General features: G+C 36.2%; 2 protein-coding genes, 1 long non-coding RNA gene and 2 other non-coding genes across 6 annotated transcripts; 3 read left to right on the forward strand and 2 right to left on the reverse strand.

Moving 5' to 3' along the window:
* The first annotated feature begins 1,763 nt into the window (after positions 1-1,763).
* On the forward strand, positions 1,764-20,716 carry LOC114296099 (putative serine protease EDA2). Of its 2 annotated transcripts, XM_028240397.2 has the most exons (13): positions 1,764-2,076; positions 3,553-3,678; positions 6,002-6,157; positions 7,667-7,849; positions 8,066-8,182; positions 10,701-10,754; positions 10,835-10,906; positions 18,672-18,877; positions 19,067-19,161; positions 19,831-19,905; positions 20,083-20,166; positions 20,279-20,380; positions 20,479-20,716. In XM_028240397.2, exons 1-13 carry the CDS (start codon positions 1,903-1,905, stop codon positions 20,484-20,486), a joined length of 1,452 nt encoding a protein of 483 aa, XP_028096198.2. In that variant the 5' UTR covers positions 1,764-1,902; the 3' UTR covers positions 20,487-20,716. The 2 variants fall into 2 exon arrangements, with proteins under 2 accessions (XP_028096198.2, XP_028096194.2); XM_028240393.2 differs by lacking the exon at positions 20,479-20,716 and having other exon boundaries at positions 20,279-20,428.
* Positions 10,998-11,303, forward strand: LOC145801390 (uncharacterized). The gene is made up of 2 exons (XR_014342800.1): positions 10,998-11,085; positions 11,128-11,303. It is a non-coding gene; the product is annotated as an uncharacterized LOC145801390 (long non-coding RNA).
* A 1,228-nt stretch (positions 20,717-21,944) lies between the features above and the next one.
* Positions 21,945-26,410, reverse strand: LOC114296088 (DnaJ (DUF3353)). Its single transcript, XM_028240388.2, has 5 exons — positions 26,113-26,410; positions 25,098-25,255; positions 24,904-25,007; positions 23,003-23,447; positions 21,945-22,397 (listed from the first exon to the last, which is right to left on the reverse strand). The coding sequence occupies exons 2-5, from the start codon at positions 25,226-25,228 to the stop codon at positions 22,247-22,249; spliced, it is 831 nt and encodes a 276-aa protein (XP_028096189.1). The 5' UTR covers positions 25,229-25,255; positions 26,113-26,410; the 3' UTR covers positions 21,945-22,246.
* Positions 26,411-26,472: 62 nt separating this feature from the next.
* On the forward strand, positions 26,473-26,545 carry TRNAE-CUC (transfer RNA glutamic acid (anticodon CUC)). The gene has a single exon. It is a non-coding gene; the product is annotated as a tRNA-Glu (tRNA).
* Positions 26,546-26,910: 365 nt separating this feature from the next.
* On the reverse strand, positions 26,911-26,983 carry TRNAE-CUC (transfer RNA glutamic acid (anticodon CUC)). The gene has a single exon. It is a non-coding gene; the product is annotated as a tRNA-Glu (tRNA).
* Between the last annotated feature and the right edge of the window lie 210 nt (positions 26,984-27,193).

Genomic DNA, 27,193 nt, shown 5'->3' on the forward strand with positions numbered 1-27,193 from the left:
CCTTCTTTCTTGTCTTCAACGTTTGCTTATATCCTTTAGTAATCATTTCGCTATCCCTTCCGACCTGCCCTCCTCGCCGAAAGCCTATGCTGTAGCTTACCTTGTTCAGGGTAAGGGGGTCCTGTTCCGACGGAGAGGTGTTGTCGTAATAAATGCTGTGATGGGCTGCATTAATGTTGATGTGCAATGGCAATAACTTTGCAGATCTTTGTCTGTTGATGTGGCTCGTCCTTCTCTTGCCGTGTGTCTGAATGTCATTGGCTCTTTATGCCATGTTGAACTCCAGCTGTCTTGAACCTCACCAGCTGGGTTATGCATTGGGCTCCAAGTGATGGGCTTGGATTGTCCATAGGTGGTTCGTGACCTTTATAGGCTTATACACGTCAGTAACAAAAATTTGTTATATTTTGTTACGATCGTAATCAAATCGTAAAATATATTTTAATTTTGTTATGAAATTGTAACCAAACACATAACAAAAAAATTAAAATATTTAAAAATATATTTATAAAATAAAATAAAATATTTATAATAAAATTATGTATTTAAAATAAAAAAATACAACACATAAATATTTATTTATTTATTTTAATGTGCATTATATTTCATACATTTATGTGTTATATTTTTTTAACATTTTAAATATTAAAAAATATATTTTTTATTTTAAATATAATTTTTATTATAAATATTAGTTAACCAAACAAATGTTTTACTTTTTTTTGATAAAAAAAAATTACATAATAAATATATAAAATATAGAGTATGTGGAAGGAGAAAAAAAAATTGAATTGAATTTGGGAAAAGCAAGAGTTTGGAGATGCGAGGATTGAACCCTGTACCTCTCCCATGAAAAGTAACACACTATCATTTGAATTATCTCCTTACTTGCCTTAGATTTTAGTTACAAAAAAGTTTTATTTAAAAGCGTGGTTTCTAACCACGTTTTTTTGTTTATAACCACGCTTTCTTAATTTTCTTATTTTTTTAATTAACCACACTTTTATGATTTTATCAATTTTTCACAACTAGACCAGAAATATGATAAAAACGTAATTTGTAATAACGTTTTAGTTTATTTTAAAAATTTCGTCCAAATTAAACCTATAAGTTACTATTTTACCTTATTTTGGAAAAAGCCCCCTCCAACATAACTCAAGTGAAATATTGCTTAGAGCATCTCCAACGGTGACTCAAATTTTTCATCAAATTTGAGTAAAAAATGACCCATTTCACTAAATTGATACCACTCGCTCCAACGGTTCACCTTTCACCAAATCTATCCCGAGACAACCGGGTGGTCGACCGGTTAGGCAATTTTTTTTTTTTTTTTTTTTTTTTTGCGAATTGTCTGAACTTTTTTTTGAGCTTTCTGAACTTTTTCGGGACGACCGGGGTGGTCGACCGGCCGGTTGACCGGTTAGGCAAATTTATTTATTTATTTATTTTTTAACGGTTTGAACTTTTTTTCCTGAACTGTTTGAATCTTTTACTAGTTGACCGGTTGGTCAACCGGTCGGGCAACCGGCTGGTTGACCAGTGTACCTCTTTCAACAGTTAGTAACACTGATTTGGTAAAATCTATGTCTCGTTCTCAGTTTAATACTTTTTTTACTAAAATCTCATTTTGATATCAATCTAGTGCAACGATTGAAACTTGAAAAAATAAATTTTTCATCAAAATTTAAATTTGATGCTAAATTTGATTCACCGTTAGAGTTGGTCTCAGAATACGAACCGATAACTTTTCCAAAAGCCACCGACCAAAAGTCTTTATATACAAAAGTCCAAAGACCGAACAATTGTAGATATGGGTTCTTAAACATTTAACCCAAACATACATCATAAGCAATCTTCCAAAACTTTCTTTGCTTCGACGAAACTCAGAGCAGTTGTTCAGATATGAAACTCGCGCCGTACCTCGCCTCCTTCTTCTTGTTGATGTTAACGCTCTCAGACTCAGAAGCCTCCGTAACATCATCTCGGATCCTCAACAGCCTCACCAGCAGTAGCAGCAATTACTTGACCAATCAGGAACTCTGGTTCAATCAGAATCTTGATCACTTCTCTCCATATGTACTCTCTCCTCTCTTTCTCTCTCTGTCTATGCATTTGATCTCAAAGTCTGTGTATAATTGTTGAGAATGAACTAATAAACCCTAAAAGCACCAATTTGGGGATTAATTGCATGCCTATGGCTTGGATTTTCTGCAAATTGATCTCATATTTCTGTGCTTTTTTAATTTTGTTTATCTAACTTTTGAGGTGTATACACTTTGCCCCCTTATGTTTGACTCATTTCCCACTTTACTTTTTGCCATGTTTCAAGTTTATCACAATTTATTCTTAAAACCAAGTCTTGTTAAAAATTAGACAAAAAACAACTCATTGACACTCAAGTGATATAAAAATATTTTATTATATATAATTCATACATCTAACGTAAACTCAATTTTTAATATAATAATATATTTTTTATACTATGCGACAATTATCGTGGTATTTTTTATTTAATTTTGAATACAATTAACTGTAGGAGTAAATTTGGAAAAATTGAGACATGAAGGCGAAAGTGGGAAAAAAAAACTTTTAAGGGGCAAAGTGTAATTTATTTATATATTGAGTATTGATATATTTTTTTTTTTTTTTTTGGCTTATTGCAATAGGTAGCTACTCTGTTTGAAATTTTAAAACATTGTAGCAATATGAAGTTGTCTATCTATCAACTATTTTCATTAGATTTTAGAGAATATAGAATTGTCGATCGGGTTATAGTCACTAAGCTAATTGTCAACTAATGAAAAAAGGGAATTTTTTTGTTTATTACTAAGAGCATCTCTTACCATTCACTACTTTTTTCAAATAATTTGATTCCAAACTTGAGTAAAAAGCTTGATTTGAGAAAGTTTTTTTTTGGTTCCAGCATATTCAAACGGAAGTAATGATTACACTGAGGGACTGTAGTAGCATAATAAATCTCGTAGTAATTAGTCCCCTTTGTCTCTGTTAGAGATAGGAAAATGTACTAGTGCCAGATGTTCATACACTGTTCTTAATGAAGACGTTGCTTCACCTTCTTGCATACATATCGTAAAGAACTACTCATGACTCTCATGAGTATGATATTAAACTTCTCTTTTACGCTGTGTTTGGTTAGGAGATTTGGGAAGAGATTTGAAAAGGGAAAGGTATAGGAGATTTGGGAAGAGATTTGAAAAGGGAAAGGTAAAAGGAAAGGGAAAGGTAAGTGAAATGTGAATATACCTACATTTCATTTAATTTCACACATTTTTTTCTTTTTCCTTTCTAAATTTCTTCCCAAATCCCTCAACCAAACATAGCATTAAGGTAAGAGGAAAATAAAATGGTAGCTTTTTCTTTGCACTTATGTTTTTGATTCAGTTAATTTGGATCAGATTAACCTTCTTCTCAGAAGAAAAATACGACGTGGATATTGTTAATTTTTGGAAGGCTATTGTTTATTCTTAGCTGACTTCCATAAAGTTCATACTGCTCATTGTAATCATTCTTCTGTTGCACTGGCTTTTGCAGGATCATCGTCAATTTCCACAACGTTACTATGAATTCCTTGACCACTTTCTGCCTCCTAAAGGACCAATCTTTTTGAAAATATGTGGTGAAGGTCCATGCAATGGCATACCCAATGACTATGTCAGCGTAAGTTCTAATTAATTCACTGAAGAATGATACAATCTAAAACCTTAAAGACGTGTTCTTGTTTGGTATCATTTTCAAAATTTTCATTTTTGCCTTATTTTGTTTTTTGGAAATAAAAACATTGAAAAGTTTGGAACCCACACCCCCCCCCCCCTCCTTTTTTCTGAAAATTCAGAAAATAATTTTAAAAAACATTTTGGCAAACAAGCTTTCCATATCAATTCCTTTTTTTTTTTCCTTTTCTTTTATGTTTTTGAGAACAGAAATAGAAAATAGAAACATTACCAAACGATGAAATCTTTGCTCAACTCTTACTTGACAACTATAATGGTCTGATGAAAAGGGGTCAACTAATTGGTTAGTTGTCAATTTGGTTTGCCAAAAGTGTTGTTCAGCTACTCCTCGAACATGCACCTCTGCTTTCTCAGTATCTCACTCACTTCAGGAATAGTCTCAAGTGCAAGGTTTTAAAAAGTGACCGCAACCGTTACGTAACGTCGTTACGTAACGGTTGTGGTGGTTACCACCACCCGTTACGGTCGCTTTTGCAGTGTAATTGAAATTCACAGTTGTGTCAGTCGTAGCGGTCGTAACGGTACCGTAACAACTTACGTAACGGTTCTAAACTGCTTCTATCGAAAAACAACACAAAAAAAAGAAGTTGAAAATAGGAGAAGAGGAATAGAGAAAGAAGAGGGAAGATGGAGGGGCAAGAGAGAAGATGAAGAGCATGTTATTGATTTGTTAAAACTGTAAGACCTATGCTATTCTAGTCAGTTGCTCTCACTCAACCATTTTGTTTGTGTGTCTATCTATATATTGTTTGATAATAATAATAATAATAATAATAATAATAATAATAATAAGTGTGGTCATTATCTATTTGGTTTGATTAAAATATATATATATATATATATATATTTAGGTTCTTATTTATTCTGTTACTTTTGTCAGTTTTTATCTTATACATAATAGTTGATGATTGATTTTTTTGTAGAATATCTAAAAAAACATAATACCTATAATTATATATTAATACATATTTTATGCATGCTAATTTTTTTTTGATTATTTTATTTTATTTTTATTTATAGGTTGTCCAAAAAGAGAATGAATATTTAGGCCAAGTTTGAGAAGACTAAATAAGTGCACTTTTTGACTTTTTATGAAATATGGGTTGGGTTTGGGTTGGGTTTGAAGTGATGTGTTAGAGAGGTGGTGTGACTTAAATAAGATGATGTGATTTAAATAGGATAGTGACTTTTTGACTTTTTTAAGAGTTGCCAAACTTGGCCTTAAGTGATCCAAATCCAAAAAAAAAAAAATTCTTTATAATTTATTTTTTAATTTTTATATGATTACATTGGCATGTATAATTTATTTTTTTAAAACTATTCAAGTTAAAATTTGCATATGCTTCCACAAGTATATAATCAAAAAAATAATTTTATACATCTAAGTATAATAAATTTTTTTTTTTTTTGTTGCCACAAGCGTAATATGGATTTATGATATATAAAGTTATTAATTATTAAAATAAAATGTAAAAAACTTAATTTTTAGTAATTTAAAAATATGAAATATATTGGATCATACTTAAAAATTTACAAAAATTGATCAATATTTATTTTAAAACCCAATAAATATGATTATGGAAAAAAAAAATATGTATCGGTAAGTTTTTTTCAAATTGTGCAAAAAATAAAAAAATTCACGGTTTCGGTTACCGCAACCGTTACGCTACGACTTTTACATCCTGCAACCGCAACACCACCGCCACCGTTACGGCGACCGCAACCGCTTTTCAGAACCTTGCTCAAGTGTTTGGAGAATGGACTGTTGCTCAAGTAGCTGAATGCACTAAATGAAAAACTTGAATCATGCCCGTATGAATATTGCATTTTATCGTAAGCCTCTAGCTGGCGAGTAGATAATCATGCCTTGGCCCTATTTTGTGGCCTTGTGGCAGACAACTGTCCTGCAGGTGTGCACTAAGGCAGACAAGTATTTCGTGGGCGTATTTGCTTTTTGTGCTGAAAGTGCTGGAAATTCAAGCACTAGTTTTTGCTTAATTATTTGGATATTTTGGTTGATTAGCATGATATTTATAAATTTTGTTATTTTTAGAGGGTTGGGTTGGAGTTAATGGTGTTTCCTTGGGTTAGGCTTGGTCAACATGTTTTGTGATTGGCTGGGCCTGATACCCAGCACATCCCTAGAACTCTCTGCCTATTGGTAGCCAAGTGTTTTCTTGATTTATGCTTTCATATTAAATAGTTACTCTCATTGGATGGATTTTTTTTTACATTGCAATGTCGAACAGGTTTTGGCTAAGAAGTTTGGAGCGGCAGTGGTTTCTCTTGAGCATCGCTACTATGGGAAGAGCTCCCCCTTCAATTCTTTGACAACCGAAAATCTGAAATATCTATCATCCAAGCAAGCTCTTTTTGATTTGGCTGCCTTCCGCCAATATTACCAGGCAAGTTTTTGAAATATTTTTTTGGGAACCAAGAACATATGTTCCTTCAAATGAGGGTATGGTCTTCAATTTATATGCATATCATCTCTGTTCAAATGAGGCTAGCTCGGTGGTACATTTTGCTATGTGCATCTCGGGAAAGGAAGATTGCTGAGTTGTGAAGCTTTGCAGTGATGAAATTAGATCAGGGATCAAAGTATTGTGTAGGTGAAATTTTACAGGCTATTATGTGATCCAAGCTTGTTCACGAACTCGAGTTAAAAAAAATATAAATAGAACAAGCTTGAGATGCTAACTTGGCTTGTGTTTGGCTCTCAAGCTCACCCAAATTTGCCAATCCAAGCTTGAACAGCACAATACCTGGCCCATATGCAGCCCTCATAATATGCAATGAAGTTTTCTTTATTATTGCTGATTTTACTTCCCTCTCAATACAATAAAATGAGTTATGCATTCTCTTCATTTTATGTGATCTAGTAAGATACCCTTAGTTGTTGTCTGATAATTGAACTGGCACTTAGATTCTGTTGTAACTCATTGAACGCGACAACTTTATGGCTGTGGTTAGTATTCCACACTTGACTAAACATTCGGCAGACATCTCTTAATTCTTTGTTTGGAAACTTTGAGGATGCAAGTGGAATCATATTTCTCCACACTGTTGGTACAAAATAGGGAGCAAGATGAGTAATTTATATTCAAAGGAGCATGGGAGTTTTGTATTTTCTGCTGAGCTTTGAAACTCCGAACAACCTTTCCTCTTGTTCCTCTTGCTCAACCTTCAACAACAGCCAGTTTGAAACTTATTTTTTCTAATGCAGTTGCTCCATGCCATACAACCACTGTATGCTTGAGTATACTTCTTCCTTCAGCTTAATAATGTCATATTCAAGATGTTGGCATGTCTGTCTGCATGTTGGTGTGTATGCTTTAGTTATCTTAGAATAAGTATATGCAGATACATTATGAAGAAGTGATCAAGTTTATTATATTTATTTTTTAGTGGGGGGAGGAGGGGGTTCTCTAATTGTGTTCAAGTACAAATTTTTGTTATGGGATACTTACGAGTAGGTCTCAATAAGTAGATTTATTGTCTAATAGGTCTTATGAGAAAAATTTGTCATAAAAAAAGGTCACTAATTGTAAGTTTTAGCGATAATTTATAAAAATCATGATAAAAAAAAGTCACTAATTGTCAATTTTTAGCGACATATATAAAAAATTGTCACAAAAAAATTATTTTTAGCGACAATTTTATCAAGTCTTATTTTCAATGGGACTTGATGGGAATTAAGTTCAACTATTAGGACCTATTGGTAGTTTACCCTTTTGTTATTTCGTTATTTTTCTTAATAGTAATCTTATGTTTAAAATTTCTAATCAAATATATGTATATATATAATGAGGACTTCCATTAATTTTCACTTAGGAGCATATATTTTGTTTTTGGTGGTCACAAACCTCATTCTTCTTTCACTTTATGATAAATTATCTTGCACTACATTGCAGGGATCCTTAAATGCAAAGCTCAATAGATCCAATGTCGAAAATCCCTGGTTCTTTTTTGGTGTTTCATACCCTGGAGCTCTTAGTGCATGGTTCCGTCTGAAATTCCCCCACTTAACATGTGGAAGTCTTGCAAGTTCTGCAGTTGTTCTTGCTGTTTACAACTATACTGAATTTGATCAGCAGGTGAATATTTTGTGTTAATGATATATGCATTGGAAGAAGAAATAATATATATGTGTTCAATTTGTTTTCGAACGTCCTTATTCTCATATTTTATTTTGTTTCACATCCATGCTCATGAACTTGTTGATTTTGCACTATGCATCCCACTGTGCAATCTGTTTTTTTAACCTTACTTGCTGTCAAGTTAGGGCTTTCAATCTCATCTTCCTATTGCAGATTGGTGTTTCAGCTGGTCCAGAATGTAAAGCTGCATTACAAGAAGTTAATCAACTCGTGGAACAAAGGCTTGTCACAAATGGCAAAGAATTGAAGACCATGTTTAGTGCAGCTGAGGTGTGTATTTATTTTACATGGCCACATTTAATATGAACATGAGTCCAACTGCTCATAGGTGATAAATTCTATTTATTCTTTTAAGGTTTGGGAAATGTTAAAGTTAATATGCTAATTAATTTAGTAGGATTTATTTCCACAGCCGTAATCGATTGTAATGGATCCACAGCCCTTCCATTCATATAGGTGAGTCCCACACGTGAGTTTAGGGGCTGCAAAAACAGCTGCTATGGCTACGGAAATGTTATTACCTTCCTTTATTGCCTTCTGATTTCCTAATAGAATATGATCATTGTCGATGATTCATATAGTCTTGTTTAATTTAGGGCAGTCTCATAAATTTTCAGTGTGTCAATTCGTATGGTATACAAGTTGAAGTAGCCTGACACCATTATAGTTTATGACATCCAAAGAGGTGAAAGTTGATAGCATGAGCAAAAATCCGCCTTTTCCATGGACCACAAAAAGCTAAACAAGGCAGATCATTTGAACCCCCAGATTAATGAGGAAAACACCACCTGCGGCAATCATCTGTTCATATTAGAAGTGACTTTGCTGACGTGAGTTCGATTTTTGCAGTCAATTCAAAAATGAAAAAGTACCATCATGGGTACAGAAATGACCCTCTTAACAAGAAAACAGGGCAATAACCTTTTTTTTTCCTCTTCTGAATTGGGTAGTTTTTCAATGACACAGGAGGTGATTTTGTACTGAAATATGACCAATAAGATGGCCCTGGTGGATGGTTCCTTCATGAGCTGCACATAATTGCCCTTTTGTCATTGTCCCTATTTCTTTGAGCACACTCTGTATTTTATCTAAATTCAATTATAAGCAGAGACTTGGAGAATACGCTGGCAAATTTTGACCGGTGAAAGTCGGAGCCAGATGCCTTTTACTTCATGGAAAGGTCATCACAATGAATTTCTGTAGTGACTTTGTATTGTTATACCAATAGCTTGCTAGAGTGGTCATATTTCTAATAAAGTTAGTCGAAAACACTTGTAAACTTATAATAGTGTTGTGAACTGTCAACAAAGAAATTAAAATCACAATCAAATAATTGTTTACAGATCATCATAAAAATGCATATTTGGGAAGTTATATACTTCTCATCACATTTTGTTATTGTTTTGGCATGTTAGGGGTCTACCCTTGAAAATATGTTCGGATCAAGGTTCTGAAAAGCGGTTGCGGCCGTCGTAACGGTGGCGGTGCCGCGGTTGCGGTTGCGGTTGCGGTTGCAGTTGCGGTTGCGGGGTGTAAAGGCCGTAGCGTAACGGTTGCGGTTACCGGAACCGTGAATTTTTTTATTTTTTGCACAATTTGAAAAAAATTTACTGATATGCATATTGTTTTCCATGATTATATCTATTGGGTTTTAAAATAAATATTGATCAATTTTTATAAATTTTTAAATTTGATCTAATATATTTCATATTTTTAAATCACTATAAACTGAGTTTTTTACATTTTATTTTAATAATTAATGACTTTATATTCTACAAAAAATCAATCACTAACTATTATATATAAGATAAACAATGACAAAAGTAAGATAATAAATAAAAGTCTAAATATATATATATGTATATATATTTTTTAATCAAACCAAATAGATAATGACCACACTTATTATTATTATTATTATTATTATTTTCAAACAATATATAGATAGACACACAGAAACAAAATGGTTGAGTGATGCAGCTGAATAGAATAGCATAGATCTTACAGCTTCAACAAATCAATAACATGTTCTTCATCTTCCCTCGTCTTTCTCTCTATCTCTTGCTCCTCCATCTTCCCTCTTCTCTCTCTATCTCTCTTCTCCCATTTTCAACTCTTTTTCTTTTTTTTTTTTTTTTTTTTTTTTTTTTGTGTTTTTTCAAAAGAAGCAATTCGGAACCGTTACGTAAAGGTGCATAACAAGCCGTCACGGCACCATTACAACCGCTATAGTGGCCGCTACGGCTGACACACCAGTGAATCTCAATCACACTGCAAAAGCAGCCGTAACAGGTGGCAGTAACCACCACAACCGTTACGTAACGGTTGCGGCGGCTTTTTAAAACCTTGGTTAGGAGTTGTAGAACAGTCTGCTTTGCTGATTGGTATACTGTCCTTGTGTTTGTGTGAGTGAATGATGGTGATTTTGTGAGCATTAGCAATTTAATGGCACCCACTACACTCTTGTTTTACAACATTCAAGTTGTGTAACTTGCAAAAATCTACTTCTTATATGATTCGGTTTAAGATCTGTGAAGGCAAAATCCAATAGGCCCTGTTGACTAAAGATTTTAAGTATTTAATAATATTGGCTTGATAAACTCCACCAGAGAGCCCCAATATGTATTTCTGAATGGATAATGTGTAGGACTTATTGCACTAAATCTGACTAGATCAGGACTGCACTATTGAATCTTAACTTATTTTGCATGAATTACATTTTTGTTCTTAGTAAGAGGAATTCCGTTTGCACTCCCTAATTTGTATGTTGCATTTTGAGTGTTTGCAGCTTAAGATTGATGCTGATTTCCTGTATTTTCTGGCAGACGCTGCAGTTATTGCGGTAGGTGCTTCAGTTATTTTAGTTGGGTCACTTAATATCTATCAACTCAAGTAGTGACCATTAAGTTTTCCAATTTGCAGTTTCAATATGGAAATCCAGATACATTATGCTCCCCTCTTGTTGAAGCAAAGACTAACGGGCAGGATCTGGTGGTATGCCCTTGCTCTTCCGTCCATTTAATTCTTTGTATTTGTAAGAATTTATGTATTATTGATTGATGTTTATTGATATATGTATTACAATGATTCATGATTCCTATATATAGAAGAGGGTGAGTGTGTAGTAGGTAAGGAGTAGGTGAAGTGGAGGTGGTAGTGGTGTAGTGGGTTAGGTTTAGTGGAGTAGGTGAGGTGGTAGTGGTGTAATGGGTTAGGTTTAGTGGAGTAGGTGAGGTGGTAGTGGTGTAGTGGGTTAGGTTTAGTGGAGTAGGTTTAAGTGGGTGAAGTAGGTGATAGGTTTTAACAGCCCCCCGCAAACTCAAGGGGGATAGGAACTAACCAACTTGAGTTTGGAGAGAGTTACAAAACAAGAAAATACATAAAAATAAAAGAGGATAGGTGACACTGTATGGTCGTGTCAGACCATTGGTGAAGACACTGGATGGTGGTGTCATAACGTTGTAGTGGACACTGTATGGGGGTGTCATAACGTTGTAGAGGACACTGTATGGTGGTGTCAGACCGATGTAGAAGACAGTTTATGGGGTCATGTCGGACCGTTGTAGCAGACAATGTTGTGACAGTTGTTGTGACAGTTTACAGAGTCTTGCTGGATCCTTGTAGAAACTAACCGGAATCAATGTCGGGACAGTTTACAGAGTCTTGTCGGACCCATAAAGGAGCTAACCGGAATCAATGTCGGGACAGTTTACAGAGTCTTGTCGGACCCATGAAGGAGCTAACCGGAATCAATGTCGGGACAGTTTACAGAGTCTTGTCGGACCCATGAAGGAACTAACCGGAATCAATGTCGGGACAGTTTACAGAGTCTTGTCGGACCCCTAAAAAGTCGCACCCTCAAAAGGTGTGCCCAATCTTTCAAAAGGCGTGCCATCAAAAGGCGTGCCCAATCCATAAAAAGACGTGCCATCAAAATGCGTGCCCAATCCATAAAAAGACGTGCCATCAAAAGTTGCGCCCTCAAAAGGCGCGCCCACTTCATCAAAAGTCGTGCCCGACAGAAAGCGTCGAGCCATCAAAAGGTGAGCCGGAGACGCGGCGAGGCACGTGAGCGACAGAGTGGCGTGTCGGCCGCGTCGTTAGTGTCGATATAAACCAATGCGGAGGCTGTGCTTGAGGCAGAAGCGAAGACAAAAAAACCTGGGAAAAACTTCTGAAAAACTCTTCATTTTCTGAGAGAGATATTCGTTTTTCTGAGAGATTGCCTCTAAGAGCTGCAAATCTTGAAACACTCCCCTTCCGAACATTATCAGTCTCAAATTGCTATTTCGCTGAAACATTCAGCAACCTAAAAAACATGGCCTCTTCTTCCCGTTCAGCTACCCAGAATATGGCCTCTTCATCTCGTGGTCTACTCACTCTCTTTCCCGACCTCAACGAGTCAACAAGAGAGATAACTGGTGCGGAGGCCCGTGAACCTCAACCAAACACCTCTGGTTTTGCTCCGTTGAACTTTCCGATGCGGTCGGTGGAGCAAAGAATGGCAGTGCAGTCGGATGTGGAGGCCAATCAGTATACATTGAAGTCATGTGTGGAAACCATGACTGCGGTTACAAATTTGTCGAACCGGCTGCAGAGTAGGACAAATGAGGTGCAGCAGTTAAATGCCCAACTGGCTCTGCTCCAACGCATGTATAAGGATGCGCGAGCAGAGTTAAGTGTGCTAAAGGCGGAAAATAAGGAGCTGAAGCGGAAGGCCACCGTGATGTTCCGATTTGGAGGTCCACCGTATGCTGTAGTGGAGGAGCAGGGAGGAGGCAACTTGCTTGGTGGTCTAGGAAGCACGGAGGCAACACCGGCAAGGACCACCCAGGACGGAGGCAAGAAGAAAAGACCGGCGGCTGAGTAGAGAAGAAAAATCCCACTGTGGCTGTGGTGGTTTTGTTTTTGTTTGTGTGGGTTTTCTTTTTTTTTTTTTTTTTTTTTTTATGTAAAAGTGTGATCGGGGTTGATCCCCTGATATGAATAAAATGACAAGGTTGTGGAATGTTGTTGGTGTTATTTTGTGGTGTTGTTTTGTTTAATAAGAAAAATAAAATAAAAGAAAATAATGGATAAAGAAAATAGAGAAAAATATTTGTGGATGGAATAAATTAAGAGAAAGGAGAGATATGATTAAAGTGGGTTTGAAAGTGGGAAAAGATGAGAGAGAGGGAGATAGAGTGGGTGCATGATGATGATGTTGGGTCCATGGAGAGAGAGAGAGAGGGATGTCCAAGAAGCTTGTGCTTTTGATAGTTACACATTACCCAAGCTGTATGTGAAGATGCATGTTACTGTCGTACACTTCTGCAGGCTTGGTATTCTTTGTGGGGCACTTGCAACACGTGACATTGAAAATTGTATTCGAAAATGATGACATCTCCAACATGAAACGTCTTGGAAGCAGCCCAGGCCTTGTAATCAATATTCCCAATGATGGTTCAACCAGCGGAGTCCCCAACCTTGTACACTGCTGCCATTGAAACCTTCAAGCCAGCAAACATGGCTACCAACAACAAAGCCACAGCTCTACACCCCACACCCAAATACATGGCTAAGAGAGAGAGAGCAAATCGGGAAAAAAAAACAGCAGTGACGAGCAGAAAAGCAGCGCCAGAAACGCCAACGACGACGACGAGTAAGAGTACAACCACGGATATGTGAGAGGCAAGGTGAACGGCGATAGAGGCTAGACGATGATGCGGGTGCCGCCGCCGACATAGCGGAGGAGGGGTGTAAGAAAATGTTGAAGAAGTCAAGGTATGTGTAGAAAATAAGCGGAATAGGTTGAGGTCCGGCGGGCGGCCAAGGCGAGGTTGCCGCCCGCCGGTGAAGCGAGAAATATTAAGGTCTTAACCTTGCTCTGATACTGTAAAAATGATGTATTATTGATTGATATTTATTGATATATTACAAGATTGATTAATTACAATTCCTATACAATCTATATATAGAAGAAAATGTGGTAGTAGGTGTAGTGGAGGTGTGGTAGTAGGTGTAGTGGAGGTGATAGTGGGTTAGGTGAAGTGGAGTGTGTGGTGAAGTGGAGGTAGGTGAAGTGGAGTGTGTAGTGGAGTAGGTGAAGGTAAAGATGGGAAATTCTAACAGCCCCCCGCAAACTCAAGGAGGAGAGAAACTAACCAACTTGAGTTTGGAGAGAGTAACAAAACAAGAAAATACATAAAAATAAAAAAGGATAGGAGACACTGTATGGTCGTGTCAGACCGTTGGTGAAGACACTGTATGGGGTGTCATAACGTTGTAGAGGACACTGTATGGTGGTGTCAGACCGATGTAGAAGACAGTTTATGGGGTCATGTCGGACCGTTGTAGAAGACAGTTTATGGGGTCATGTCGGACCGTTGTAGAAGACAGTTTATGGGGTCATGTCGGACCGTTGTAGAAGACAATGTTGTGACAGTTTACGGAGTCTTGCTGGACCCTTGTAGAAACTAACCGGAATCAATGTCGGGACAGTTTACAGAGTCTTGTCGGACCCTTGTAGAAACTAACCGGAATCTATGTCGGGACAGTTTACAGAGTCTTGTCGGACCCTTGTAGAAACTAACCGGAATCAATGTCGGGACAGTTTATAGAGTCTTGTCGGACCCATAAAGGAGCTAACCGGAATCAATGTCGGGACAGTTTACAGAGTCTTGTCGGACCCTTGGAAAAACTAACCGGAATCTATGTCGGGACAGTTTATAGAGTCTTGTCGGACCCATAAAGGAGCTAACCGGAATCAATGTCGGGACAGTTTACAGAGTCTTGTCGGACCCTTGGAAAAACTAACCGGAATCAAATGTCGGGACAGTTTACAGAGTCTTGTCGGACCCCTAAAAAGTCGCACCCTCAAAAGGTGTGCCCAATCTTTCAAAAGGCGTGCCATCAAAAGGCGTGCCCAATTCATCAAAAGGCGTGCCATCAAAAGGCGTGCCATCAAAAAGCGTGTCCACTTTGTCAAAAGATGTGCCATGAAAAGGCGTGCCAGTTTGTCGGGCGGCAAGAGGCGCGCGATACGCGTGGCTGCCTCGGCTATTTAACCAAGACGAAGGCTGAGGCTGAGGCATACCATTCTGAAACCTCTGAAACCAACCCTTCGCTGAAAAAACTCTGCCTCTGCGGAGAGAGAAACTGTGGAACACTTTGTTGCCATTCTGTCACCAACCCTTCCGAAGATTACCAGTCTGAAATTGCTATTTTGCTGAAACACTTAGCAACCCAAAAACACTTAGCAATCCAAAAACATGGCCTCTTCTTCCCGTCCAGCTACCCAGAACCTGCTCACGCTCTTTCCAGAACTGAACGAGCCCACAAGAGAAATAACTGGTGCGGTGGCCAGTGAACCTCAACCAAACACCTCTGGTTTTGCTCCATTGAACTTTCCGATGCGGTCGGTGGAGCAAAAAATGGCGGTGCAAACTGATATTGAGGCTAATCAGTATACTCTGAAGTCATGCGCGGAAACCATGACGGCGGTCACAAATTTGTCGAACCGGCTGCAAAGTAGGACAAATGAGGTGCAGCATTTAAATTCCCAGCTGGCTCTGCTCCAACGCATGTATAAGGATGCGCGAGCAGAGATCAGTGTGCTAAAGGCAGAAAATAAGGAACTGAAGCGGAAGGCCACCGTGATGTTCCGATTTGGAGGGCCGCCATATGCTGCAGTGGAGGAGCAGGGAGTAGTGATCATGCCCAGTGGAGTGGGAAATATGGAGACAACACCGGCAAGGGGTGCCCAGGACGGAGGAAAAAAAAAGAGACCTGCAGTAGAGTAGAGGAGAAAAAATTCCGCCTGTGGATGAGGTTTTTTTTTTTTTTTTTTTTTTTTTTTTTGTGTAAAATGGTGATCGGAGTTGATCCTGATATGAATAAAATGAGTCTATTGTGCAAGTTCGTCGTCTGCCTGTTTTTTTTTTTTTTTTTTTTTTTTTAATAATAATAATAATAATAATAATAATAATAATAAGAGAGGACAAGCTCACATGGGTGGAACCAGCAGAGGGGTTTGATGTTATGAGTGATTATTTTAATATATATATATATATAATAAAATAAAAGAAAAGATGGGTATAAAGAAAGTGGGGGATATGGGTGGTGGATGTGTGATAATGGTTTTGGATGGAGAATGGAAAAGAGGATAGAATAATAAGGAGAAAAGGGAATGGGAAGATTAAAATAAAAAGAAAGGAAAGAGAGTGATACTGTGAGAGAGAGAGAATTCATCCGATGCATAGTTCTCCCCACACGCCCCACACAAGGTCTCTCCATGCTCATCTTCATCTTCCTCATCCAAACCCTCCTCTTCATCTTTCGTCTGTGGCTTTGAAAACTTTGTTTGAGATTCGGATCCCCGCACTTTAGAGTTTGACTTGGATTTGTTGCTACTATGATTTGAGACTGAAGATTTCTCCTTCTGTTGTTTCTTTGCAGCACCAGTAACAACTTCAAATATTGTAGGAAGATCATTTATCATATTGAAAAGTCGCTTCCTGTCAGCTTTATCAAATCCGAATCTAGCACCAAAATAGAAGGCGACAGAAAGTAACCATGCATCACTGTGGACAGCAACAAGGGATAACCAATCCTTTTCCTGCATCCCATCTCGGGCAAAGTTAATACCCAATGCAGGCTCTGGGAGTTCTGGAGGCACTTCTTGTTAGAATTTCCCATCTTTACCTTCACCTACTCCACTACACACTCCACTTCACCTACCTCCACTTCACCACACACTCCACTTCACCTAACCCACTATCACCTCCACTACACCTACTACCACACCTCCACTACACCTACTACCACATTTTCTTCTATATATAGATTGTATAGGAATTGTAATTAATCAATCTTGTAATATATCAATAAATATCAATCAATAATACATCATTTTTACATGGTATCAGAGCGATAAGATTTAGGCATATACTCCTTTCTTTCCGGCGGGCAGCCGGCCGGCAACCTTGCCTTCGCTGCCCGCGGGAGTTTTTCAACAACATCACCAAACCAAACACCAGAAACCCTATTCTTTATCACTTTCTCTCTCTCTCTCTCTCTCTGCTTCTAATGGACGGAGGAGCTCAGTACAATCCTCGCACTGTCGAAGAGGTTTTTAGGGATTTCAAAGGTCGACGAGCCGGCATGATCAAAGCTCTCACCACAGATGTTGCAGAGTTTTATCAGCAGTGTGATCCTGAGAAGGAAAACCTGTGCTTGTATGGATTTCCAAGTGAGCAATGGGAGGTCAATTTACCTGCTGAAGAAGTGTAAAAATGATGTATTATTGATTGATATTTATTGATATATTACAAGATTGATTAATTACAATTCCTATACAATCTATATATAGAAGAAAATGTGGTAGTAGGTGTAGTGGAGGTGATAGTGGGTTAGGTGAAGTGGAGTGTGTGGTGAAGTGGAGGTAGGTGAAGTGGAGTGTGTAGTGGAGTAGGTGAAGGTAAAGATGGGAAATTCTAACAGATACCATGTAAGAATTTATGTATTATTGATTGATGTTTATTGATATATGTATTACAATGATTCATGATTCCTATATATAGAAGAGGGTGAGTGTGTAGTAGGTAAGGAGTAGGTGAAGTGGAGGTGGTAGTGGTGTAGTGGGTTAGGTTTAGTGGAGTAGGTGAGGTGGTAGTGGTGTAGTGGGTTAGGTTTAGTGGAGTAGGTGAGGTGGTAGTGGTGTAGTGGGTTAGGTTTAGTGGAGTAGGTTTAAGTGGGTGAAGTAGGTGATAGGTTTTAACAGTATTATTGCACTCTTCAAAGGTCATGAGAATCTTCTTGTTCGAAGAAAAAATATTTCTTGTGCAACCTAGATTTTTAACTGGTAGCTAAATTAAAATATACAAGCTAACTTTGGTAGTTTTCTTGGATTTTGCTATGATTTATGGTGAACTTAATATGTACTGTTCTGGGGAAAGTGTGGGATTGCTAACTGATGGATATTGAAATTTGTTGAAGCCAATCTCTATGTGCTTGCATGTGCAATGATAGGAGCTCTATTACAATCTGAGGCTTTGATTGGACAGGTGCCCAAAATACAATATAAGGTACAGGAACTTTATTAAGGATACATGAATCTACTAATTGTAGGAGGATCCCAATGATATAAAAAATCCTCTAGGTCCTCTAAGATGGTGAACGGCAAGTTCTTCTTAAGTCTTCAAACCCTTGAACATCAGATGCCCACAAGGATACAAACATTTTTGAGTGTGACAATTTGAAGTTCAAATTTGCATTGTTGTTTATCCGGCAAAATCAATAGATCTCTTTCAGCTTTGCTAATGGCACCATTGAAATGGTGTGATTTGCTTGAAAATATCATTTTAATTAGATTTAAAAGGAGCCTGTGTTTGTTATTACTTATCAAATATATATATTTTATTCCAATGAAGAATTATTCTGCTACTTTCATTTGGACTTGATGTTTGTCATTTATAAGATGTATGGCCATTATATGGAAAACTTCACCCATCACGTGCCAGCATTGGAATGACTACATCCCTTCAATAATTTCAGCTACTTAGAGCGTTCCATTAATTTATTATTATTATTTTTTTATTTTTTTTTTGAGTTTATATTTTTAATTTTTTTTCTTGTTTTAGGAACTTTTAATGTTTGGTGAGATTGTACAGGTTGCTTGTTTCATGCCTCATTGATGAAACAACCATATGATGCCTTATTATTTTCTTCTTCCCAAATTTGTACCCATGCATTTAATTTTGTCACATAATGTTCTCTACAGGATGCATATGCTAAATATGTAAAAGACTATTTCCTTGGGAAGTTTGGTGTTAGTGTTCAAACATATGATCAGCAGAATTTGAAAAACACTGTTCTCAATGGTGGAAGTTCTGATCGATTGTGGTGGTTCCAAGTATGTACTGAAGTTGCTTATTTCCAGGTGGCACCCGCAAATGATAGCATGCGCTCTTCAAAAATTGACACAAGGCATGTATCTAGTAGCTCTGTATTGATTTCTATGCTCTTCAATATCATGCTTCTACTCTTTGCTCTTTTACTCATGATGATTACTTCATTGGATCACTAAAAGGGTCAAGGTAGAACAACTTGTTATCTATATTATTTAGGTTTCTTTTTATGTATGAGTTTATTCAAATTTGTTGTTGTATGTGGCAGATACCACTTGGACCTTTGCAAAAATGTTTTTGGAGAGGGCATCTATCCTGATGTTGATGGGACAAATCTATACTATGGAGGCACAAAAATTGCAGGTTTAAACATCTACCGTTTCATATATTTCTTTTTCATATTTCTTGTTTTCAACATTCCGTTGACAACTCGATTGAACTGGTTGGCAAAACTGGACGTATGTAGCCAACACCTAGTAGTTGAATGAGTCTTTGTTGAGTTGAGTTGACTCCATTGAGTTCGTAAATTAACTTTTTCTCCGAATGGGATGCTCAAAACTTTTCTTCCTTGGGACCAACTACGTTAAAACTAAAAATGGATGTTTGGATTTTTACTTACCTGGGACAAATAGGCTTCTTATATGGATAGTTAAATGAAATTGTTTTCCTCAAACTGGACACGTTCTTGAATTTTTTACCAACCAAGTTGTCAGAAATTTTTGTGATTGAAGAAAACAGATCCATAATTCATTTCAGTAAATATAATCTTATAGGTCACCATAATTTCTTGGCACCTTTCTCTTTTAACACTATTTTCCTTCCAGGCATCTTCAAACTGATTATATGTTTTTTCTGTGTTTTGTTTCCTTGCCTTATAGTAGAACCTGGAAGAATCATTATCGGTGTTCATCTAGCTTGAAAGTTGGATGCATCTATGTTGGTCAAAATTCTGTTTAAGTTTCTGCACATTAGAACTACATGGAATTTCCATGAACATATTCTGAATTTCTGATGGAAATTGTGAATTGGCAGGTTCAAAAATAGTTTTCACAAATGGCTCACAGGATCCATGGCGACATGCATCCAAACAGACTTCATCCCCAGATAGTGAGTCTCCCATTTTATATTTATAATGCTTATTGTATTAATGCAGCATAATAATTTTTCAATTCGGTGATGAAGAGTGAGTGCCTCGTATATTAATCAAAGTATTAATTGGGACCTCTTTTATTTATTTTAGTGTAATGACTTAACTCTACTGAAACTTTCTTGGCATTCAAACAGTGCCTTCCTACCTCATTACTTGTCATAATTGTGGCCATGGAACTGATCTCCGAGGATGTCCCCAATCTCCTTTAAGTCCTGAAGGTATGCCTAGTCAGCATGCCGTCAAACTGTCCATTGATAGCCAATGATCACCCTCTCACTGCGAATTATTAATTTTTTTCTGCTGAGTAAATTTTTTATTTTGTCATTTCAGGCGATGCCAAGAATTGTAGCTCACCCGACGCAGTTCACAAAGTAAGGCAACAACTGATTGAAAACATAGACTTGTGGCTGTCTCAGTGCCAAGAAGCCACAGGTAGGAGTTTTATGTGATAAGCGTTGTGGCAGAGAAGCAAATAATAAATGTTAATGAATGTATCTAACTTTTAATTTAATGGATTACATTCTCAACAGATGCATAACTGGCTTATACATTGAAGATATGCCCTATATGTGTTGCTTTTTATGTGTATGTACGTTTACCAATTTGAACAGTATGTAAAACATAGTACCCTATTGCCACGGATTTGTATTTATTGCCTTGGCTTTATATTTGTCTGCTCTTAACTCTCATTTGGTTGTAAATATATGAAATAAAATACCTGGAATAAAATTGAGTGAAGAATGTGGAACTATATGTTAATGATCAAAAGTAAACAGTGTTATGTACTATTATTTAAGATTGGTACTCTCTCTCTCTCTCTCTCTCTCTCTCTCTCTTGTGGTTGGTAACTTTGATAGAACTCTGGTTGCTGCTTATTTAAAGATTTTGTGAAAGAAGTTATGCTTAATAGGACTTTTCTTTAGGGTTTTTTTTTTTTTGGGTCTTTTTTGTGATTAGATGATTGGGCCACCAGGTCCACTGAAATGCCAATAAGTTATATGGGGTTCCAAATCCAAATTTGCATTTCTTACCGTGTGTTCTTCATCACTGAATAAAATGGAGCGGACTTTTTCAACTGGATTGTTTGTTCAAGACTTCCTCCATTTCTTCTTTTTGAAGGCTGACTCATCTGTGTTAATCGGTCTCAGCCAAGCAGGGAGTGTTGTGCCCCTCTATGGGGCTCATTACAGGACCATCTCCATTACATAACCATTGCTCATTTATTAGATCATTTATGTAAAAAATTTACTTATCGGATATTGATACCCATATGACTTGCAAAAATGATTTTGGAAATCTTTTTTTCAAGAAAAGTATTTATTTATTAATTTTTTTAATAAATAGTTTGAATTATGAAAATGGTGTGGAGTATCATGTAACAGACTACAAGTTGCATCAATTTACTGCAACTGTGCATCTGTTTGTATGCATGTGTAATAAATATTAAATATACAGTGATGTTACGTGATAACTGACCCCAAAAAAAAAAAAAATTACAAAATTATATAATACTGCAAAAGATCAACTCATGGACAAAAAAAAAAAATCAGTTCCCAACTTTCCTCACACTCAAGAAGCTGGGTCCCAACAATGCGAGATTTGGGATCCCACTCCTCCCAATTTTAATTGACTATTTAACTTTTCAATTATTTGTCTGGCTAAAAAAATTATGTTTAAGATGATAATCTTTTTTTGATAGTTATGCAAAAAAAATAAAATGATAATGTATTAGATATGATATTTTGTCTTATTAATTATTTTAGTCTTTTTTGTCTTTATTAGCTATTTTAACCAAATAACCTCTAATCAAACAAGGCCTTGGTGATCCGAAACAACACTAACAGTTTTCGCCATGCAGCATGTTATAAAGCAAGCCATTAGCTACAACGAAAATAGAACCAACGGTACTAGTTTGTTACCGAAAACTCTTGCACTTCCGGAAAGTAAAAAAATTTAAAAAAAAAGAACATAAAAAAAAAAATGAAGGCATTAAAAGTTGGAGGAAATATGACTATTAGAAACTCATGAATGAGCAGTATCTCAGTATCTGTATCTATTCTGTCCAGTGTCCACCCACCAGTTCAGCAAGCAATGCACACACCTTGACCCACTCAACTAAAAAAACCCTCTTATGCTCAACTCCTGATCTCAAAAATGTGCTCATAAAATGTAATAGAGGACAACTACAAGCACACTGTGTGAATTCTGAACATAACACAACTCTATCTCTAAATCAAGATTAAAGAGTAAGGAAAATTTTGGTTGTCCATTGATGGAAGTGTTATAAGAGAACTGGCACTATTTCAAGTAAGTAGAAGAAACCCATAGAAGCACATAAGTTATCAATGAAGTAGCAACTTCCAAACTCCTTGGCCCTTTAATTATAGGAGGAATCACAGACACCATCAAGAAGGTTCCGACCAGCCACGAGAAAATAAAAGCTCCAACCCTGCAATACAAAAACAAATCCTGACTGTTATGTATGAGCTATAATAGTGAACTATATAGGAAGGTTTAATCCTATGCAATCGTCTTTAAACAATTTTAAGGTTTATCTAAGAAGCACGGACACTTTTAAGGTGTCATGTATGTGTTGGACACATTTTAGTCACTGACACTCTTTAGACACTTCTCAACATGTGTCATATTATTATTTTTTTATTTTTTATGCCTGGACATGCTACAAACCCTTGAGGGATGCACATATCCATCAACACATGAAACACATCATAAGTTTGAACAATGATAAAAAGGAAAAGAAAAAAAAAAAAAGTAAATTTATAGATATTAAGACCTCCTCCTCCTCCTCCTCCTCCTCCGCCTCCGCCTCCTCTAAACTTCAAGAATTAGTGTTATTTTGTGTGTTGTCCCAATTATCATGTCCTCAATTTTTTGAAAATTGGCCTGTCAATGTGTGTGTCTTACCCATGTTTGTGTTCGTGTTTCTTAGATGTTCATAACAGCCATGTTTCAGTATTTCTTAAAACATGAAAAGGTCCAACACAATGAAGAATAAACAGACATGAAGTAATAACACCAAAATCAGAATCATACCCGTATAGTAGAGCACGCAGTTTGCTTTTTAGTCGATCATATATAAAATATATAGTAGCCATCAGAGAAATGGCTACCTGAAGAGTTGGGCCTTCTTCCGTTGGAAAAAGAAAAGTGAGAGCTCCAAGAACAACGAAAGCTGCCGATGTTTTTATAATGAAATTTTTAGATGGAGTTCGGAACCTGCTTGTGACTGCCTGCACGACACGGGACTGAGTTACTACCCTAACCTTTTTCTTGATGTCAATTTTTGGGTTCTTCCTTTCGTAAAACTTTTGCATGATTATTTTGTCATGGGCTGATTCAATTGCATCAACACTTGGCTTGTGCCCTCCATATCTTTGCATTAGGAAATTCCTAGCAGCTTGGATTTCGTCTTCAGAAGCTTCCCTACTTATTCCAAGTCGTTTATAAGGGTCCCTTATATTGATTCTGGGAAATATAGCTGCACTTGACAATACAATTTCAGAGAATTTCATAAATTCAAGAATGCACAAATACTGTAACACGTAGCATGCTTCAATAGAAACCAAATGTGGAGCAATAATGTAGATAATGAGTAATAAGGTTTGACATACAAATAGTATACACCAATAGATAAAGAAATCAAGATTTATGCAAATGCAAATAGCATAAAACATTATCCCTTGTTTTCCTTGGTCTGAATTACCCAAAATGAGTCAGCTAAAAATTGAGCACCCTATTTTAACTTTGGCTTGAGTTCTCTCCATTTCTGGTTTGGTTCTAAAATTAGAACTCTACACACATGAATACTTTGGGGAACCAAAAAAAAAGACAACTACTACTCTATACACATAAATATCCAATATAATTAGGCACTAGCACCGCAAAAAAACTACTACTCTATACACATAATTAGGCACTAGCACCGCAAAAATACTACTATGCATACTCAGTTGTTTTTTTCAAATCACCTAGCAACATAGGTACCTAATCAATTACTCAACAACTAAGTATAATATTAGGTCATAATTGGATTCACGTATGTTGTTTAGATGTAGTATTTTCAGTAATACAAAGCACACCTCAAGCAAAGTTTTTTTCTCTTTACTAGTTTTTGACAAGTAAAGCAATGCACAGAGTAAAAAGCAAGTGTACAACCAATGTACAAGCATATTAAAAAAAACAGACAACTAGCCTCCACAGATGAGAACATAAAACCCAAACTCAACACTATCTTCATGATAAATGTTTTTTATATTAATAATAAATAACAATTCACATGTTCAAAAATGTTGTCCTTTGTAAGAAAATTGGTGGACTCTTATATAAAACAAAACAAAACATAACATATAATCCAAGAGTACTAACATTAGGAGGGCAAAAGTACAATTCAATACTTCATCTACTTCACTTATGTTCTTGTGCCTACCTAGCAAAAAGAAAAAGGGATAATTGCACGAACTTCCCATGAGATTTCAGGCAATTGCAAGGACCCCACGTAGTTTTTAAAATTACAATGTCCTTCCAAATCAAAGTAGTCGGGTAACATTAATTGATAAAAATGTACTCTTTCACTCATCCAAAAATTCACACTTTCCTCAAATTTCTTGGCAACAAAAATTTGATTGAAGAAGAAGAACAAAGCTCTTAATGTACAACTCAGTCCATGAAAATCGATCAATTTGTCAAATCAAAGACAAAAATTTGCCAAAAAATAGAATGACTTGATCCCAAAATTCAAACCAAGAAAAAAATGGGGAAGGGGATACAAGATTTTGTGATCTGGGCAGTTCTATGCTCTTTCACGAGAGAGAAGGGTATAATTCAACACATATAAAGAGGAGAGAGAAACATAGAGGAATTGGTTCAGTGGCGGAGGTCAACGCAAGTTTGGCAATCCTAAAAATCAACAAAGTAACACAAAAGGTAAACATTACCAGTTGGGTCATTAGCGGCATCGCCAAAGGAAGCATCCATTGCACACTTAAACACACAGGTTTTTCGTATGCTACATCTCTTAATAGAACCAGCCCAGTTATTTCTACACGGCAATCACAATGGGTAAAAAGCTAATCATGACATGCACAAAATCATACAAAAGTTAAAATCACCAGAAATGATCAAAATATACCTTTGTAGATAAGTTAACATCCTTAATTTTCCATTATCCGGAAAAGCTGAAACACTCTTAGAATGAGAACCCCGGCCTTGTGCAAGTAGGTGGAATCTTGATGGGCTACCAGCCAATCCAGACAAAGTCATTTTTATAGATGATATTGAACTGTTAACCTGAGTTTTAAAACCAATGAGAAATTAAAGCAGCAATAGGAGAAAAAAAATCCCAACAATATCATATGCAGAAGAGAAGAACTTGAATTACTCTTAGAAGAGGAAAGATTCAATTAGTTTAAGGAACACTAATGTGGAACAAAAGTTCTGCTAACAATTTAAGTAAATTCCATGGCTTGGCCAATAGTACAAGATTATCATAATCACCCCAATTTCACAAAATATCTTTTGATCAACCCTCTCAGCAATTCAATAAATTCTATAACACAATTATTTCCTTGCAAAACCCTCAATTTTAGTCATAAAAGAATGCTCATAATAATGCACATGGGAATAGAAAACACAAATTATAACTGTCAGAAAGGCCATTAGTATGTGTAAGGCTAGCTTTTTCCTATTTTTCCGTGTGGGTTTGTTCATTTACAGTCCATTTGGTATAGTAGGCAGGAAAAGAATAAATAAGATTATGGATTCTTATCTAGATAAGAAAAGGAAAGAAATTATCATGGTTTCTCACCATTTTATTTGGATTAACAATAAGAGGTCACATGTGTCTTTTTCAATTTACTTTGTATTAAATAAATAAATATACCATACACACAACAAAATTTCCTTTATACCATCTAGCTTCAACCAATCAATGTGGAGAAATTGATAGCATTTCTCTCAAATTTTCCTCTATATCATCTAGCATCTACCAAATGCAGCGCAAAAAACCCATTTTCAAACACTAGCTGAACAAATTCTTGAGAAAATTCTACACCAAATTGAAGTTCACAAACCCACGAGTGGGGTTGCGAAAATTAAACTACACAAGTAAAACCAAACTTGGAATGAACAAAAAAAAAAAAAAGTACCTGATTTGAGGAAGATGGTTGTCAAAGAAACCGGGGGGGGATTTGGCTATCTTCTTCTAAACAGAAAGATTAGAGAGAGAATTGAAAGCTGTCATCTTTGAATAATAGATGAAACTGCTTCAGTCATATATATAATATATCTATCTATCTATATATATGTTGTTGTGGGTGTTTGTGAGAGTTTTGCTGCGATGCGAGGTCTTCCATTTCTTGGAGAGCTTAAACCCTTTCTCTCTCTCTCTCTCTCTCTCTCTCTCTGTCTGTCTTTCACTGCAGATACGACAACTCTTATCAGTCTGATACATTTATCTTAATATGTACATTAAATAAATTATGTTGTAAGACAACGTTTAACACTTCTCCGTTGTAGTCTAGTTGGTTAGGATACTCGGCTCTCACCCGAGAGACCCGGGTTCAAGTCCCGGCAACGGAATTTTTGTTTTTGTTTTTATTTTTAACGCTAAAAATTTTTTAACAAAAAAAAAATACATTATAGTTGCTAAGAGAATAGTGTAAAAAAAAAAAAAAAAACTTTTTCGTGAAGGTAAAGAAGATAGTTTCTTTGGTTGTGTTTTCATTTCCATTATAGTTTTTAAAATTTTGAGAAGATTAATTATTTTTATTTTTGTGATAAAACAAAATATATGTTGAATTTTTTTTTTTAAATAAACATTTCTCTAAATAAGTTGATTACTGGGTACTTTTAATTTATATTTTTTTAAGAAAAATTAAAATTAAAATCATCTTCCAATTTCAATATGGAAAAGCTATAAAAATAAAGTAAAATGAAAAAAGGGATTCCGTTGCCGGGACTTGAACCCGGGTCTCTCGGGTGAGAGCCGAGTATCCTGACCAACTAGACTACAACGGAGGCTGTTTATGTTGCCTCGCAATTATTAATTAATAATATTAAACTCAAAGACCTAAAAATATTTGAAATAATAATAGCAGCAATGATGATTTGTCGATCCACTAGTATTTTTAGACTTCGATAGTTGGATAGTGAGAGACTTTGAATAGAAAGAACTTCTGGGTTTTCAAAATTTCGGCTAAAATGTAAATTATTTATTTTTGGAGTTAC

This window comes from Camellia sinensis, chromosome 1 (genome assembly GCF_055761805.1).
Source record: "Camellia sinensis isolate YWXY chromosome 1, ASM5576180v1, whole genome shotgun sequence".
In the NCBI taxonomy this organism is placed as follows: domain Eukaryota; kingdom Viridiplantae; phylum Streptophyta; class Magnoliopsida; order Ericales; family Theaceae; genus Camellia; species Camellia sinensis.